Raw genomic sequence first — 19,155 nt, 5'->3', positions numbered from 1 at the left:
ATGAATCCTGCTGCCACCGATCAAGAGTATGTTTTCATAAGCTCCTCAGAAACACCGTGAAGGAAGGTTATCGGGAAAAAATGTTTTCTTTCTTTTTTCATTTGCAGATGAGTTAGGCATACACTATACCGCTGTCATTCTGCAGTTCCGTGCAATCATGAGGTGCTAACAATGATCGCTGTCTGAAGATGTGCAATTCTCCGAATGTTCGGAATAATCAGAAAAATTTTCTCCGTCGGATTGTCAGTTCTAATGAAAAATGAATCTGGTACGACAATCATAAATTGCCATGAGAGTGATTAGACCGTGGCCAACGTCTTGAATGCTTAATTTCTTCCCTTGACCTGCCGAATTGTTATTGCTAGCTATTGGTAGTATATGAGAAGGTAATGCCTTCGTTGGGGTGAAACCATCAATATTGTGCTGAATTCCATGAAATGCACCACATACTTATCCACAAGCATCCAGCAATGGTCAACAGGTACAAACCCAAATGTCACTCAAAGGGTAATGCAGACTCTCTATGAGTTGCAATATGAACCCCATCCTCACCCACAGTATTGTTCTAGCAGAATCAATTGACGAAAAGAAATCACTTAGCGATTAAAAGAATAGGGATCGTCTAATTATGCGGAATATGCAGATAATCGGGAGTCGAGTTTGCAAGGCTCTACTATAACATATGATTTTTGAAGTTTAGCCTTTCTTTTCAGGACGGAAATTATATGAGAAGTGGACTTATAGTTCAAGGTGGAATCGGGACCACCGTAATGATTTCAAATTTTACCGGGAGTCGAACCCAGAATCCCGTGCATCAGACGTGCGTATGCTAGGCACTAGAGCAGAGAGGATCGTTCTAGTAATATACGGATTGTTAATTAAGACCTGTTTACGAATTAGTTAGAAGAGTTTTGAACGAAATATCGATATTGTCGTAATTGTAATTATCAAATGAGTTTTCTTTTTACAATCGTGATAAAAGGTAGAGTCCATCACACACATCTTTCTCACTTGCATTTTCAATTGAATCATGTAATGATGTAGTTATTGCGGAAACATTTACAAAGTAAATGTGGACAGAATTATAGTAGACTTTTTTTTTTTTTTTTTTTTTGGAAAACTTTGTATGGAATAAAACTCATCCCCAAGAGCAAATTACTCCTCGCGATTATTTTTCATGATAAATTATGAAACGATAGTGTATTCATACCCTCATCAAACTTTCATTATGAGCTAGCAGGACGGCAATACACAGTATAGTTAAATGAAATCAAATCTCTCAGTTTAACGTCTCACGATTATGCTCTTTAGGATAAAGGGGATGATGAGTAAGCCAAGGGAATGATGTTGGAAGAATTGGTAGAAGGTGAGTGCGGAAAGAAACGGGAGTACCCCGAGAAAACCCATGGACACAATGTTTTCCAACAGAAACTTACTTGCTCGAGGACGAACCAGGGACCACACTCACCAGAGGTAAACGCTCTACCACTGAGCCACCATATTAAACTTCTTAAGATCTACCAACATTTTAGATTTTAGTCAACCTGATACTTTTGGTTCCCAAGTTGTTGGCCGTCAAATTTCGGGTTTGGGCTTAACAAACTTGTTAAGGATGTAGGTCCAGTGTCCTAGTTGAGATTATAATAAAAGTTTACTACCTAGGTAAAATCAATAAAACCTTTTGTTCCAGCTATAGTGAAACTTACCAGTAACTTTGTATGTCAGATTTATTCATCAGATTATGAGATAAAAATAGAAAATATTTCCTAGTGATAATGAATTATTGAAATTGTAGTTTTTAAATTCGTAGTGTGATCAAATATTCGAACTAAATGAAGTGGTTTTTAAATATATTTTTCTTTTGTACTTTTTAGCAGAACAACCAGTACTTACACCACCACCTGGCTATTGTGCGCCGTACAATGGGAAGATTTGTAAGAACTATTTAAATGGGACCGGCCTTGTTTGGTTCAACATATCAAACGACAGTGCTGGCGGTTGGTTGAATGAGCAAATAACCAAAGCTCTGTGGGAAGAAATGGTCGTCGGTTTGAAAGAGCCATGTCGGAGTGCTGCGGAGGTAATGTGCATCATTAATTTCACTTTGATAATAATCTTGTGTTCATGATAGCTGTTATGAAGGAATTTTGGGAAAATATTGACATAACTTATCTTTAACAATTTTACGAGATTTGTAAAATTAAAATTTACTCTTGCTAAATCTTTACGTTCTTAATCATTTTAACGTCTGCAATATGCTGTTTTTAATCAGCTTGTAGTGTCATATCCAGGAGCATCCCACGCATATGCAGTTAAATTAAAAGAGAAATATTAGCATTTAAGCTTATGTATATATTTTTCACACACTTACACACGGTATACATTCACTTAGGGGTCTTATTCATCGATAAGTCGAGAACTGGAAAACATGAAGACCCAATTTTGTACTGCAATTGTGGATCTTAATGACAAGATTTAATAAACAAATAAATACATCCAATTAATCTTTTTTTAAATAGCGTCTTAAAAGCTTCACTTGTTGAACATGGAACTTCGTTTTGTTACAGTTACTTATAGAGAACCATGCAATGCGTGCGTGAAGGGAGGCAGCCCCTATTTTAAATAGGAGAGAGATGGAAATTAGGTAACATGCACTTTGCAGACCTAGTGCTATTGGGTTTCATAAGAGCAAAAAGGGCTAGGAATTTCAATGCAGTTAGACTTCAATACAGTTTATGATTTACAAGCTCGGTCATGTTGTTTTTCAACAACTTAAACCTATTAGAAAATTGAGAATTACGCTATATATACACAGGATGTTACAAACATTTGTCACAATATTTTAGTAACAGATTCCTCACATCAAAATAAGAAAGGAAGTTCATATGAACCTGTGCTCAAAAATGAATAGTTTCGGAGTTATAGGGTGCCGTAAACGTGAAACAAGTAAATTTAGCTCCACTGCAATGAGACCTATCGTAGTCAGGTCAAGACATCACTGAGGAACTGGTATGTGAAATATCCAAATATCCATGTTTAAGAATGCTCCAGTACTTGCACACCAATTTTTAGAGAGGTAAGTGGAGAGTGATCAAGTACTCCCAAACAGCCTCTCTAAAAATGATCGTGCAAGTACCGGTGGCTCTGAAAGATGGATATTTTGATAGTTCACATACTAGTTTCTCAATGATGTCTTGACCCGACTATGATCGATCCTATAGTAGTGGAACTATGGATCTCTTAAAGTTATTTTTTTCATGATTTCGGCACCCTATAACTACGAAACTATGCACTTCCGACCACAGGTCCATATGAATTTTTTTCTTATTTTGATGTGAGGAATCTATTTCCAAAATATTGTGACACATTTTTGTAACTCTCTCTCTCTCTCTCTCTCTCTCTCTCTCTCTCTCTCTCTATATATATATATATATATATATATATATATATATATATATATATATATATATATATATATATATAGGGTATATATATATATTAAAACATGCGTGCTTTCTTTAACATTTTTATGATATTTTCACATATTTCAATCTTCCCCATCCAAAGAAGAAAAAACAGAAAATCAATGAATTATTTCGACTTCGGCAGGTCAAAATTTATAAAGGTCGTTTACTTACTGTATATTATGATCTTATATATTACTGATAACGATCACACATTGAAATGCTATTTGTACATCCATATATCACTAGCGCATCTAGAATTTGCTCTAAAGAAGAGAGACGAATGAGTTTCTGTTGTATAATTATTGTTACTCATACATGCTGATTACAAGCTCATTTTTTTATAAAGTTTGCTAAATAAACCTTAGTAAACTGTGAACAATAATTTTGATATCCACAGCTCCAAAATATAGTAAATGATAATTGGAAGTGCTATGATAATGGACTTTTTGAGAAATGAAGGGAATGGGTCCCCTTGCTCCACCTCAGTTGTTTTGCCTCTGCGTATGTTAACATAATTTTCTACGAACACAGTCCATTAGAAAAAAATAAAAAATTGGGGTTTGTTTTCATCTATCTGATAGTCGTATGAGTGAAATGTATTTTATCAGGAGGCTTGAACCCTTCCTCCCCGAAATTAATATATCGTTCACAAATATTAACATGTGTCGAATGTTAATATGTATGTAATATCTAGACATAATTTTCGGTTACTTGTACAAAGGATGCTAAGTCACAAAACTCAATTTTCCAGTCACTTCTAGAAAGTGGAAGAAGAAGATAATTCTCTTCATTAGAAGGCTAAGTCAAATTCAAACTTGATCAAAGTTATTAACTTGTGTATCCTGAGATACATTTAAAAATCACCAATACGCTTAAACTTTCAGTTCAATGTTCTAAACAATGTATCGTTTGACTTAACACCCTTTGCACAAGCACCCGAGGATTAAGAAAAAAATCTTTCAATAAAATCGATGTGAAGCTTTAGTTTTCCCTAAAACCCAGAATGTGCTACTCAATAGGTTTAATAAATCGTAATGCAGAAAAAAGTCATTTTTATGTTTCTTGTGGTACATAGAGTTGATACCCACTAGTTCCACGAGATGTTTTAGTTAATTATAAACTCTTATATTAATGTATTACAGTATTTCGTATCCACAAGATTTTTAATTTCTTATGAATTCTGTTTGTTTGGTTGGATCGTGGTTTAACGTCTCTTTCAGTACGAGGCTATATAAGAGTGGACCTCCAGCTTAATGTGGAATTGTAACCACATGAGCTTACACCGACAATCGAACCCGGGTTTCCTGCACTGTACTTACGAATTCCACTGTACTTGCGAATGTGTGTGTCAATTATGATTTATACCTTGCAGTTTACTAAACCTACTTTATGAAACAAGATAGTAGGAGCTTAACCTTCAAATATTTCAGTTTATATGAACACAACAGAAATGTATTTTTTATTATTATTCTGTACCTTCCCTTTACTTGATATAACATTCTGTCTGTGAGCTAATACTATGCCAATAAATAGCAACATAGGGTACATTAACTTAATAAGTAATTTTATTTCTTTCAGAAACTTCTTTGTACGTACGCCTTTCCTCAGTGCCAGTTCCGAGACGCATATCCTGTAGGCCTTCCTCTATGCTACGAAGACTGCATCGCAGTAAGGCAGCTATTTTGCTACAATGACTGGGCTTTGATTGAAGAGAACAAACAACGTGGTATTTACTTCAAATCTCGAGGCCATTTCACTCTTCCAGATTGTGAGTCTCTTCCACGGTTTCATGGATCTTCCCCTGCAATGTGTTCACATGCTCGCCTTACTGAAATGAAGCATGAGGAAGTTACATGTATGTATGGATTCTCCTTAATGTAGCTCATAGGAAATTTTCAGTTCTTAAAGATGCATCATCTAACTAGAAAAACTTTAAACTGTTAATAGTAAGTTTCCCGATTGCAAAAAAAAATCGTTCTTTGCTGATTTTTTTAAACAAATGAATGTAACGGTGTACTATATTCTACCTAAACTTACATTTTGGTGAACAATGTTCACGAGAAGTTGAAAATCTACTTCAATACCATAGGCTTTGCCAGCATTTGGATCGTCTCCAAAAGGAAAAGAAAGGAAAAATAATGTTTAATAGGTTTGTTTTATGCATTTTCCTCCTAACTCTTGCTCTTACTAGCAAGTAATGATTTGTTGGTGCAAAAATTTAACTAGTTCTTGATGACTCATAACTCGGGTACTAAAAGTTTGCGCAAGAAAATATTTTAGATGTAAACTAAACATGTCAAGTTCTATCTTGATGCTAACTTTGGTCGAGATCAAATGAGTTCTGTAGATAACGGACGATATGCAATATCTTTGTAATGCATTTCTTTGGAAGAATCAAGTGAAGTACGAAACCTAACAAGCAGAAAATAATAATAATCATAATAAGTACAATAATAAAACTAATTTCCTACCAGAAATGCGAAAACTTCTATTCATGGTAGAAGTCAACAAATCCATTCGGAAAATAATGTAATCAGTCTTTCTTGTGAAACTATGTTAGATTTAGCCTGTTACCATAGCGGGCTACAGTTTTTTTCCCACCTTCTACGTATCTCATTTTTTATATGAATTCATACTGTTGGCGTTTTATGAACCAGGGATATCTCGCATCTCCGATTGGACATTAATGTTTAAAACTTTCTAGATGCTCAAATTAAGATCAGATTTATTGATAGGTTGTAAATACAATGTATGTCTAATTTTCACTTGACAAATATTATTAATACAAAATTCACTTTTCTTAAAAATAACCTATTCTCAAATAGTGTAGGGAAAAAAGAGTATTATACAAAAATTATAATTACATAATGTTAATGGCTAGTTCTTCTGTTTTATTGTATTTTCTGTTCTGTTTTCTTTCTTTCCTTTTTCAATAACACGACTAAATAGTACATTTTCACAAAGTACTCCATTTCTTAGTAGGTAAGTTACTTTGCAACATAACTACTTGGCTACTTAGGTAAAATTTGTTTTGTAAACACCAAAATAGGTATGTGTGACTTCGTTAAGAAAAAGTAGGTCAGAACTTGTTATAAGTTAAATTGCTCCGTCACATCATAAACAACTCTTCAGCAAGTTTTTCCTGTTAACATTTTTACAGGCAGTTGTAAAGTTTAGGTCTTTGAACGAACATAATTTGAACAAGTTTTCTGTATGTTTGATCATATTACATGGTAATGAAGTTTTCAGCTTCTTTTAATAAACATACGCCTTAACTCATTAAACAAACGAAATAGCTAGAAACAAGTTTTTTTTTTTAAAAAAAAAAAAAAAAGATGTTTTTGTTGCTTGTATTAAAGAAGTTAATGAAAGAACTAATTGAGATTTTATGGGTTACTTGATACACAAATAACTATAGAGATTGCATATTCAGACAAACATCTATTGCAAGTTTTTGTAGTGGGTGTAATTGTCATAGAAATAGAAAATGTAGGTAAATTATATCAAGCGACTCGTTTGTAAGGCAATGCGGTATTTTACTGTCTGCTGTTATGTTATATTCTTCTGCAATTGCAGTAATTAAATATGGGGGAGACTTGCCCAAGATGGGACACTTTTCGAATAAGAATTTATTTAAAGGATACAAATGTAATAATAAGGAAGGTAACACATGCATTCAAATGTATGATCCTTCTGCTCCAGTAATGCAAAGTCAAAGTGGCATGGCACAATAATAAACATTATTTTTGTAAAGAAAGAAAAAGGCTTGTGATTGTCCCGTCTTAAGAAATAGTGCGCATAAGTTGGGACAAGGCAGTTCCAAAGGTGGGACATCATGTAGGTTATAAAAGTTATAACGTAGGTTTTGTTATGAAATTATAAACTGTTTATCACAAGCACAAGTCACTACCATAGATTACTCTAACTTTGATATCAACTCAAATTCAATTGCTAATACACAATATTTTGAGCAATTAGATACTTATGATAGTAATATCAATATCTGGAATACAAAGAAAATGACGCAAAGAGAAACACACAAAGAAAATTAGGCTAGACATGAAGATACAATTACAGAATACAAAAGTGTAGCTACTGTGGACACAATTCATCATAACTAGTTTATTGTGATTATTATTAGCAAGGAACGATTCATAGTTAGGCACTACATTAACCGATTCTTTCACTAATGTACCTTAGATACGCCTTAATCCGTGAATTATGATCACAATCGTGAACACTGTTCACTCCTAATCATTGCACTCCGCACAATAATACACACCATTGGTTGCAGCTGAACATGATTCATGAGCCCACCTATTACAACCCATACACTGAATCCAGTCTACAGTTGAAGTGGAATATGGATTTCCGCACACCAAACAATACCATTGCATTTTGTTCTTGACTACCTTTCACTTCTTGGTTACTCCAAAAGTTGTTTGAGTAGGTCCCAGCTGGAGTTTCCTTTTTGCACCACTGTGAGACGCTTTTGCAACCTGGGTAGGGCGAACATATGACACTCTTGTTCGAAGAAGAGTTTTATATGGAGTAGAGGTTAGTATAGTCGCTCCCATTGATGCTGTAGGTTTCTTTCCTTGACTACTCTCTTCAGAATCTAGGCCTAATGTAGGAACTGAGTTGATGCCTTCTGGGCGTACATGCGATGTCTGAGGTGCAGACGTGCTAGAAGATGGTGTTTTGGATGTAGATGGAATTGCATTATCTTGGTTGACTACTGACTGATTAGCAATGGGGAAAAGATTTTTGCCCTAGGTGCCAGGTCAACAGAATGCGTAGGCTGGGTATTTTTAAGAACGGGAGGTTCTGCATTGTCGCTGATATCTCGAACATCAGACGTATCAAGCCTTCTAACCACAGGTTGAACTACAAATTCATGCTCTTCAAAAATGTGGCGGTTGATAGGCCAGATTCCTGTTTTACGAAAACCACTTGTAGCATTTGCCACAGTAGCTGCATTACCATAAGCTGTTGTAAACGCTTCCGTAACGTGATACTCAGTAAAAGACCTTCCAGGATGATGCCGAAGCCAGTGTTCCACCGCTTGATCATAATAAAGTTCCAGAGGACCAAGCGCACTCACATCTAGCGGTTGGAGTTTGTGGGTAAAGTGTGGTGATAAGCTCAAAAGCACTATATCGTTTTCTGACGCATAATCCAAAGTGGAAAAGTTCTTTGTATGTGAGTGTGGCCGTCAACAATCAATAGTACCGGGTTTTGTTTGCTTGGTCTAACGTAAGAGGCAAAATGCTTGAGATACGCGAGAAATACTTCACCTGTGATCCATCCATTGGAACTAATAAATTGAACACAACATTCTGTATCTTTGTCTGTCAACTCAGGATTTTCCTTCTTTCGTGCAAATATGAAAGCTGGAGGGACATAGTTTCCTCAGGCATTCACAACACACACAACTGTCACATTTCTACCGCGTTAGGGCACCAAACTGCTTCTTACCTTTCTTAGCAAGTACCTTTGAAGGTTTATGCACGGTTTTCATTCCCGTTTCGTCACAGTTATAGATAGCAACACCTGTAAATCCATATTTATCACACACGGCCTCCAAAAGATCGAAAAACTTGTTAACACTTTCCCTATTAAATCCAAACACCCGCGCACATGACGTTGGCTCTGGTGACCTGACCCGAATATTTGGATGTCGAGCCAGAAAACTGTACAACCACTTGTACCAGCTTCTTTCTTGTCGCTATTAAATATGTCTTCAATGCCATTGCGTTCAGCCAGTTGAAACGCTACTTTTTGAGGTCGGAACACGTAATACCAAACATCATTGTCTCCATGGTAAGGATGTAATTACACAGTTCATTTTCAAAGTGTTCATCAAACATGTTGACAAACCGGCCAAGATGTACCTTACCATCAACTGCCATTTTGTTCTTTCCTAAAAGTCTTCTGCTTAAGGTAGATTTTGGCACATTGTTCTTGTTGGCTGCTTCTCTGACAGACAGATTTTTTTGTCGCGCACGTCAGATATGGCCTGATTCATATCTTCCAACCAGTTTCCGCGATAAGTTTTCCGTTTGTAATGTTTAGTCGGTACCATTCTGAAAGTAGAAGAATAAGAACATTGTTAGCAATCGAATTTAGGAATATCAGTATAAATAAGCTACAAGACAGTATTCTAGACCTATACTATAGTGCTTCTGTGTAGCGTAGTGGCTAGCACGCTTGCCTTTTTTCGCGTGGTCCCAGGTTCCATTCCCGGTAGGGACACAACTTGAGATCCTATTCAGTTTCTCTTTTCTCCCAAGACGGGACATTGTCCCATCTTAGGATTTCGCGCGTGTCCCGTCTTAGGAAATACACTTCCGTTACAGTTTTTATCACCTTTTACAAATTATCTTGGCCAACGTGGCACTACAATGCTTTGTCCATTTTCTTTAAAAAATGACACATGTCTGTGCAGACAAACATGTTTAAAAAGTGTGCCTGAGTAGAAGAAAACAGGTTTTGAATGTTTCAGATATATTTTAGAAAATATGGTGTATACTTACATGTTGCTTCTCTTGCTTTCGTTTTGTCCAGCTGCTGGTCCTTTGTCACAGTATGTTATCCCTTCTTGAGTACTCATCAAACTGACACCACAATCACGTGAGTCCATGCTGTCTCTGAAGCAGTGTTGCCACTGTCCCGTCTTATGACCTGTCCCATCTTGGGCAAGTCTCCCCTGGATTCGCAACGTTTTTGATTATTCAAAGTTTGAGGAAACTAGTCCGTAAATAAACATGATGTTGACCTTGCTATAACCAGTGATGTCGTTTAAATCATTTAACAACAGATTGTACAGTCCGCAGCAAAAAACCTGCAACATGAGCATGTAAGTTCATTGTGAAACGACGAAATCTTTTGCTCCAAAATAAGTGTGCAGGGGAGGACGCCGAGGTTTCTCCTGGCGTGATTCGTGCCACTTAGACGTTATGTTGATTCCCTGCGCTGTTAGGCTTAGTTTCACAATAAACTTACATGCTCATGTTGCAGGTTTTTTGCTGCGGACTGTATCATTAGTATAGTAAGTTGACTTATTATTTCTTGCAATTACACGAAGAAGTTCTACTTTACTGCAGGAGTTAAATCACAATCATTATAGAAAAAATACTGTTCGTAAACGATATAACTATGACACAGTGTTACTCAGTTTCGTAATAGCAAATTTTTTGTCCAAAACCATGCAATTTCCCGATTAGATGCAAAATCCCCGCCAACTAAATACGAGGGTTGGGTTGCAAAAAGAGTCATGGCAACTTTTTCTGTTATATATATATATATATATATATATATATATATATATAAAATATGGGAATGAAGTAAGAAATTATGAAATTTGCAAACGGAAGGTTAGTACATATGTAAATGTTATACGAGGGAATAATCATATACATCCCCATTAGGATATAACACGAGGAAAATGAGTGGAACGAATTATTCGTTTTATACGTGTTTTACCTCGAATTACAACATTACAAACAATCCACTACAAGTACGATTACAATTATGTGTAAAGCCCAGAAAAAACATACTAGTGGCATCTAGAGTCCTTCGAAGTAGTTCCCAAGGAAACCACCTTACATTGTCAAAGATATGGAAGACACCAAATACCCGCGACCTCGCTATGAGCATTATCTTCTGATTTCATGGCTCACTGTTGTGGCAACATCTTCACGTGTTCGAAAGCGTGTTTTACACAATGGCTTCTTCCGTTTTGGTATGAGATCAAAATCGCAAGGTGATAAGTCTTGCGAATATGGTGAATGCTCGAGTATTTCCCACTCCCATCGCGCAAGAAAATTCTTCACACATGTTGCCGTATGGGCTGTCGCTTTCGCATGAAAGATGAGTGTAGATATTCAGGGCGTTTCTTCCGATTATTCGAGGTAGGTGTCGTTGCACAAAAGTGCTGTAGTAGTACAGTGCGTTCACAATTTGACCATGCGAAACGAAATGACACAAAATTACTCTTTAATGTCACTCTACGATGACCATTAACTTGACAGGGAAAATATTGCGAGGAAATTTTTGCCTGCGTGGCGAGTCTGGATGACGATATTTCGCTGACTGGCCTTTCAGTTCTAGCTTATAGGTCCTGGCGCTGTGGCATCATGATCCTGTCATCTACTGGATTCTTTCGCAAACTACATCGAAGGACTCTAAATGTCACTAGTGTGTGCTTCTAAGCTTTAATATTGTAATTCGAGGTAAAACACGTATGAAACGAACGATTTGTTGTACTTATTTTCTTCGTGCTGTCTCCTGATGGAGAGCCTACTTCTGACCCCCATGTGCACTAAACTTTCGTTTGCATATTTCAGAATTTCTTGATTCGTTCCCAAAAGTTGCCATGACTTTTGTGGCAACCCTTGTATAAATATTTTTTTCTGGTTATTAGAACATAGTAGTAATGGATTTGTGATTGTCAAAACACAAAAACATCAAGAGCCCGATTTCGTATCGGTGTGCGTTAGCGCAAAGGAAATTTTGCGCTTCTGAGAAATTAAACACCTGTTACAGAATCGAACTGCATCTGCACTTCTACAGAATTACATTTCCATTGATAAGATGCTGTAGAAAGTTAGTGTCATGTCTCAACTGTAGCATGTTATAATTGTTCTTTAAGAGCTGGGAAGAAAAGATATACAGGGTGGACCATTTATCTTGATACGCCCTTCTGACTTTTGAAATAAAAAAATGATTTTTTTACCATGTAAATATTGGTAAAGATGGCATACTTTGTGCTTAGATAAGTATTGTATGCAATTACGTAGATGATTTTGAATAGACATAAAAATCAGAATGCCACTTGCAACAGTTTGATAACAAACCGTTCCTGGGATATAAAAAACTGGTAAAAGTTGCTATATTGCTTAAAATGAAGTATTCGTTGGATTTTTTTTAAAAAAAGAATGGTTCTATAGCATTACAACAATAGTTTTTGGCAGGTGTAATTACAACACGTTCTGGTAATTACCTAATTTTGACCAGTGTTGCAAACTTTACTAGTGTTTGCCATATTTTCTGAACGGTTTGAAATATCACATTGCTGTAAACGGCATTATAATCCCTACACTTATTGAAGATTATCTCTGTGATTAGATTAGGTGTAAAAGACTAAACAGTTTTTGGAAGTAAAAGCTGTAAAAATAAGTCAAATTTTAAATCCCTTGTAACTTTTTCTTATTAATTCGAAATCCATTATACCATGGCCATAGAATTAGAGACCAGAGTTCTTTAGACTAACCCGTCCATCTCACTTGCGTTATCACTGTTGTAGAAGTCACCAAAATTTAGATGTTTGTGATACTGTTTTGTACTTAGTTTGCAACAAATGTGACATTGCATGGTTTCGTTAAAATATAACTTTATATTGAGTAGCAAAACTGTGAACCTAGTGTTATCACAAAATATGTCAACTAGCGTCCTCCTGCCTATATTTGTATGTTACAAAATTTCATTTTGTTCATTCATTAGTTTAGAATTTACAAGGGCGTAACAAGATAAATGATTCCTATGTATATGTAAGTTGATAAGCAGTGGCGGCGATTGAACGTTAAAAGTGGGGGGGCAAGACATGATCTGAATATTTGTATATCAATGTTATTTTTCCTGGTTGTTTCTAACACTTTGACGAAAGGTTGTATAACTAATAGGACACTATCTTTTCAGTTAAAATACCATATATCATATTTCATATCTTATTAAGTAAATTGACAAGAGCAATAGAAGTAGGTAGCTCTTTGCACTCTTAAACAACTAAGTGTAAGAAGAAATTTGATTCCTTGCTCATCAACATCTTAACATTCTGCCTGGAAAGTGTTTGATCAGAATTGTTTAATAACAAATTTGCAAAACATACAAATAGAAAGGACAATATTAATCATAGTAATGAATAATGAGGCTTGTCTCGTAGAAGTTACATTGAAACTGGTATTAATGCACAACTTTATTTTTAATTCCATACATGCTATTAAATGTATATTATTACTCTTAGAAAATGAAGGACAGTGAATACTACAAGCATATGCTACATTAAAAAAAAAAAAAAAAAAAAAACATATTTACTTTTGCAGCTTCCCGAAACATGTTCTTTGCTATTAGGTGCAGTTTTCACTATTTTTGGACCACATCAAAACACAAAAGTATTTAGAATCACTCCACACTCTAGTTATACAAAATAATCATAAAACCTAGAATTATGTTGAATTCACTAAATTTAATTGTATGTAACTCGTACACGCCTAAACACAACACTTCACTCGTATGCTACACTGCAAAACAATGGAAAAGCTGGTTGTTTCATATTACTCTCTTTTTAATCAATATTCCTTACTATTAGAAGGAAGAAAAGACATTTTAGGAACAATCAATTTCTGCGCAATTAAAGAATAACTTGTGAAAAATTTCTTTTTTTGCGAAATGTTCTCTCAATTAGTTTCAAAGCGGCTGACTAACATATCGAGCCCTTGTAAGAAGAAGTGAAAGTATGCTGGAATTGTTGTGCTCCAAAAGGTTAATTTTTGGGTTATTTTCGGTGGCAATTAAAACCCAATTCTTGTTGCTTTCTTAACTCCACGGGAAGACAACCGACGCACTCACGCAACGGCAAATACTATATGGCAACATTTTTTCGATGAACCAGTAGTACATACAAAAAATTTACATTTCTAAATAAAACTATATAACTTAATGGGTTACTTCAAAAAAGTGGGGGGCAACTGCCTCCCTTTGCCCCCCTAATCGCCGCCCATGTTGATAAGTAAGCATAGATACAGGATAAGAAAGAAGGTAAAAGTTTTAAGAATCCAGTCAGTATTATAATTTGTTGTTTCTTTGCAACGTGATGATGACTATGTAATACGTAAAGAAACTATTGACCTGGAGATAGTGTTCTTGTCATGCATCGTCGTAAAATACGTTTAAGACATGCAAAATGCATTGTAAACTTGATCTCTCCTTTTGTTCTTGGTTGTCACTTTGATAATATCCTCTTACTTTGTATAACAATGAGTTGGTTTTGACCTTAGACATTATTCTCTAAAATGCTTATGACCATAGGTTTTGATTCATGTTGAAATATTCACTACATCCACATTGTTCTTCATCCCTAGTACAAAAGCACTTCTAGACGAGGATTATGCAAAACATAGTCTCTAGCAGAATGTCTATCAGAGGTAAGATAGCCATGTTTCTGTAAAACACAATGCAATGTTGAAAAAAAAGAGAAGAATAAAGTTTCTCTCACTTCATTGAGCAAACGTGACACTCCAGTTCAGAAATTCACAGAGAGTTTACTGTCAGGAAACTAAAATAGATCATTGTATTTTAAGACGTTAATATAAAACATAATGGAATGCACTAGGAAAATACAAAATAAATGTAAAAAGCGTGATTGTTACACGTACACATACATGTTAGTAGTAGCATTTCAGAACTTTTATGAAGCAATTGTACGAACGATAAATAACTCTTTAGCGCAAATGAAAAGTTATTTACCTGACAGAACAAAGATATTGCAATTAAAAAAAAGTAACTTTGTCGGAAAAGGAACAGTGCCTCACTAACTTAAATAGCTAACAGTAAAATATTAAAATTAGGCACAGCCATCTGCTGCCTTTATAGGATGTAAACTATTTTCTTTTTACTATATTTAAAAAAATATACCATCGTATTTGGTTTATTTGATGCTTTAGTTTTTTAATGTTAATAACGTTCTTGTTTTAGTTGATTGCATCAGGGGGAGAGGTCGATTCTATCAGGGCTCTGTTAATTTAACAAAATATGGATTGCCTTGCCAAAGATGGGACAACCAGGAACCACATTCACACAATAGACCGCCTGATGTGTTCCCGGAGATCCAAAATGCGGAAAACTACTGTCGAAACGCTGGAGGGGAAGAACCTACTCCATGGTGTTACACCATGGATCCTACTGTAAGATGGCAACATTGTGATATTCCTGTTTGTGGTAAGTACATTTTGAGGTATTGTCTTGAAAGTCAAAACAAGTTCCCTCATCAGCTATTGTAAATTTTTCTAATTACATTCACTATTGGATTTACTGTTAATTTACATTTTTTTCTGTTGAATAATTGTTTTGTCTCTGAAATGAAAATTATTAAAAGTTGGGCAACTGAGCAACATTTTAAAGATACGCTTGATTAAAATTTCTCTCGTAACTAGTATCAAGTGTTTTAAACATTCAAAATAATAGCAGTGGGTGTTTGACTGTTAGGAACGCTTAACGTCCTACAATTTCATTCATTAAAACTGTAGAATATACATGATTTTTGTAGAGATCTATACAGGGGCGGATCCAGGACCGACTTCTGGGGGGGGACTCTTTTGTAATTTTTAATTCTATAACTTCTATCCACTTTTGAAATGTCTATATGAACCGTGCGTCGAACATATACAAAGTTAAACTACAAAATTTATCTCTCTCTCTCACCCTCTTGGGACTAGTAGGAGGTTACCCCTCCCCACTTACGTTAGAGTCTGGAAATGTGTCTTCCACGTTTCTTGATCTTCACCTTCCTCCTCTGACTCCAAATATTTTCTTCTATTTGTCAAATCGTCGATAAATGGTTTTCTACTTTTTCCTACTCATCCCTTTCCTTCCATCTTACCTTCTATGGCAGTATGAAGAAGGTACAGGAAGAAGAAATTTTCTTACAAGATGTGTCTAATCCAGTTGGTCTTTCTACGAAGGATGCTGGATAAGAACATCTTCTTCTCTTCTACTCGTTTCAAAACATCTTCGCTTGTTACTCTCTCCGTCCATTTTATCTTCTCATCTTTCTCCAACACCACATTTCGAAGCCTTCTGCTATTTCGCTCCTCCTAATTTGTATCAAGACAACATTCTCGTCCTCATCACCACCCGAGTAAAATATTGTATATTTTCCCGATACTAATTCAGCTTTTTCTGACCATGGCACTTCACTCAAACCCATTATATTTATTTTACACGTATCTATTTCTAATTTTAAATTTTCAACTTTACCTGCATGTCGCGTCGTAAAGTTCTTACGTTCCGAGTTCCTATGCTGAAATGTAAGTTTTTATTTTTTTCTTTGGTGATTCTTTCAGGAAGAACCATCATTATGTTTAATCCCCTCCTGAGAAAAAATAAATGTGGTAATATTTCACTTTCAACTTTCCATGCAGCTGACCACCTTGTGGTTCATCTGCATTTTAGGATAATTTTCCATCCTAAGAACAAGAAGGTACCCTAACCCCTACCCATTCATTCGCCCTCTGAGGAGTCAGTTGGTGCCTTGTAGAGGTTGACTCCTTATCCTGGGAGTCAATCGGTTCACACCTACATCGGTCAGGCAAGGCGATACCCGCTTTCTCCCACGAGGAGGTGTAAGTTGGGATTTTCTTTTCAATCAAGATGAGACCCGAAGGCGTTACTGAAACCTCCAATACTTTTAGTTATTTAAATCGTTTAAATCATTAGATGCTTAAGTAATTTAAATGTCAATGTTAATCAACTTAAAGTGAATTGGAATATTAGTATGAAAATATTTTCTCTCCTCTCAGGTGAATATATACTACTAATTCAATATTTTTTATATTTGTAGATAATTCAACTGAACCTGAACTGAGTAGTGATGTGGATTATAAAGATATGACAATGGAGACCTTTTTTACTCCAACATTTATTCTTATACTTTCCGCCATTGGATTTGCAGGATTAGTAATGTTGTTGCTGCTATTTTTGCTGTGTCATCGCCTTTACAAACATCATTTGGGATACAACCCTACTGCTACTCAGGTAAAAGGATACATTTTGATCGATAATACAAATAAAATATGTTCGTTTGGTAGAAAGTAACTTTTAGAGACATTTGAAATTGTACGAGAGATATGCTTAAGCTTGAATGTAATGAACATAGTAAACGTTACTGATTGGAAGGGGTTCTTATTTTATGAATCTTGTAACTTGTAATTTTTTTTAGTTAATTAAAAATGTAATAAAAATTGTCGGGCTTTTTATTCATTGTCCGTGAAGTTTTGTCATTTAATTAAGAGACTTTAGACACAACTTGATAGCCATGTTAAGATTTTTTTTTTAAGTTGACTAGAATTTCGAGAATATATTTTCTTTCTGTTTTCAATTCGTGGATTGTTCTATATCGAACAAAACACTGTTTCCATTCTGTAAAAATTTGTATCTATATATATAAAAGAGAACGTACAAATCCTTTGTTAGCTCATCACGCTAATACGGCTGAACCAATTTCTTTCATTTTTGGGGGGTTATTAAGATTTGGACCCTAGATGGTTTTTATCATATCACTTTAATTTTCAATTACCAGTGTCTTGAGATAATTGACCATTCAAGTGTTCATAACGTAGAAATCCTTTGTTAGCTCATCATAGCTAAATCTAACCGTATTTATATGCAACCCACATGACCGTGTCACTCGGCGGGTTAACATAAATGACAGGCGATATAATGTTAACATTTACTGCAATCTTCTATGGTTTTTATCATATCACTTGAAAGCGAAAAAGTAAAAATTATCTAAGTAACAAAGTTTATTGCGTTCCGGGGTGACCCCAGCGAAGCGGGGTGAACGCTGCTAGTTTCTTATATATCCTGTTTTCTTAAACCGAAAACCGATAGATTGAAAATATTGGGAAAATATCATTTCTGCTCAACTTCTTGTTTTGGACTAAACGTAGTGATAGATACTTAACAATGAAACGAGGTAACAGCATAAGTAAATGTAACAATAACAAAACAATAATATAAATCTAGCTAGGTAGCTGCTAATAAAGCAAGTTTCAATTCAGATTATAAATATAGAGTTTGTACTAATAATATTTTTTCGTAAATATAAAATGTTTGTAAAGCAAGCACATTTGTTGAGTGAAAAATGTTTTGCTCTATTAGAAAGTAATAAAAAAGACTAGGTTATTTCGAAATTTTATCGAGTATTGAGCGCTGATGCTATCTATGACGTAAGTTAACATTATCATTGGAAGTAAAAAGGTCGGTTGTATTCTTCCGGACTTGGTCCAGATCATTTAGACGCATTATTCAAAAGTACACAAGAAAGGTATATATAACCTCATAATTAGTTGCTATTGATTTTTAAGGAGTTTGATTTACCAAAACTTCTTTATCTGTCTATCTACCTATCTATCTATCTGTTTATATATATATATATATATATATATATATATATATATATATATATATATATATATATACCCTGTCTGTCCATACTGGGGAAAAAAAGCTCAAGAACTAATTGAGTAATTATCATGAAATCTGGTGAAAATGTAGAGGGTCAAAAATTAGGAATCGAGTTCGTTTATGGAGCCCAAAATTGTTACTGAAACCAAAAGTGGTAGAAATTAACAATTTCCAGTTTCAACATTGATCACTATAGAGCAAAAACTGTAAAAGATAGGTGTAGTTTTCTGCAATCAATTAAGCGTCTTAAGAATACATTACATCTCTGTTATCTCTGTTCTTAAGTCTCTAGAAGTAGTAGAAATACATTACAACTTCTGGTTTCAATATTGATTTGCACAGAGCAGAAACGATAAGAGAGAGCGAGAAGCGGCCATTTGGAATCGATTTAGCATCCTAAAAATAAGTACCATCTTACAGTCTTACCCTCGTACAAGTACAGTCT

General features: G+C 35.1%; 1 protein-coding gene across 1 annotated transcript in view; it reads left to right on the top strand.

Annotated features, from left to right (window-relative positions):
* LOC145687340 (tyrosine-protein kinase transmembrane receptor Ror2-like) overlaps positions 1-19,155 on the top strand; it is a gene marked incomplete at its 5' end in the record, with an annotated part of 897,387 nt that overhangs the window by 856,756 nt on the left and 21,476 nt on the right. The window contains 4 exons of the mRNA XM_081760797.1: positions 1,875-2,080; positions 5,046-5,322; positions 15,222-15,464; positions 17,086-17,279. Of these exons, the coding sequence (XP_081616923.1) occupies positions 1,875-2,080; positions 5,046-5,322; positions 15,222-15,464; positions 17,086-17,279 (920 nt within the window). The remainder of the gene's footprint in view (positions 1-1,874; positions 2,081-5,045; positions 5,323-15,221; positions 15,465-17,085; positions 17,280-19,155) is intronic.

Source organism: Thermobia domestica, chromosome 6 (assembly GCF_964235325.1).
Source record: "Thermobia domestica chromosome 6, izTheDome1.hap1.1, whole genome shotgun sequence".
In the NCBI taxonomy this organism is placed as follows: Eukaryota; Metazoa; Arthropoda; class Insecta; order Zygentoma; family Lepismatidae; genus Thermobia; species Thermobia domestica.
Note: the sequence above shows the minus strand (reverse complement) of the source record. Positions and strands in the feature narration are given on the sequence as shown.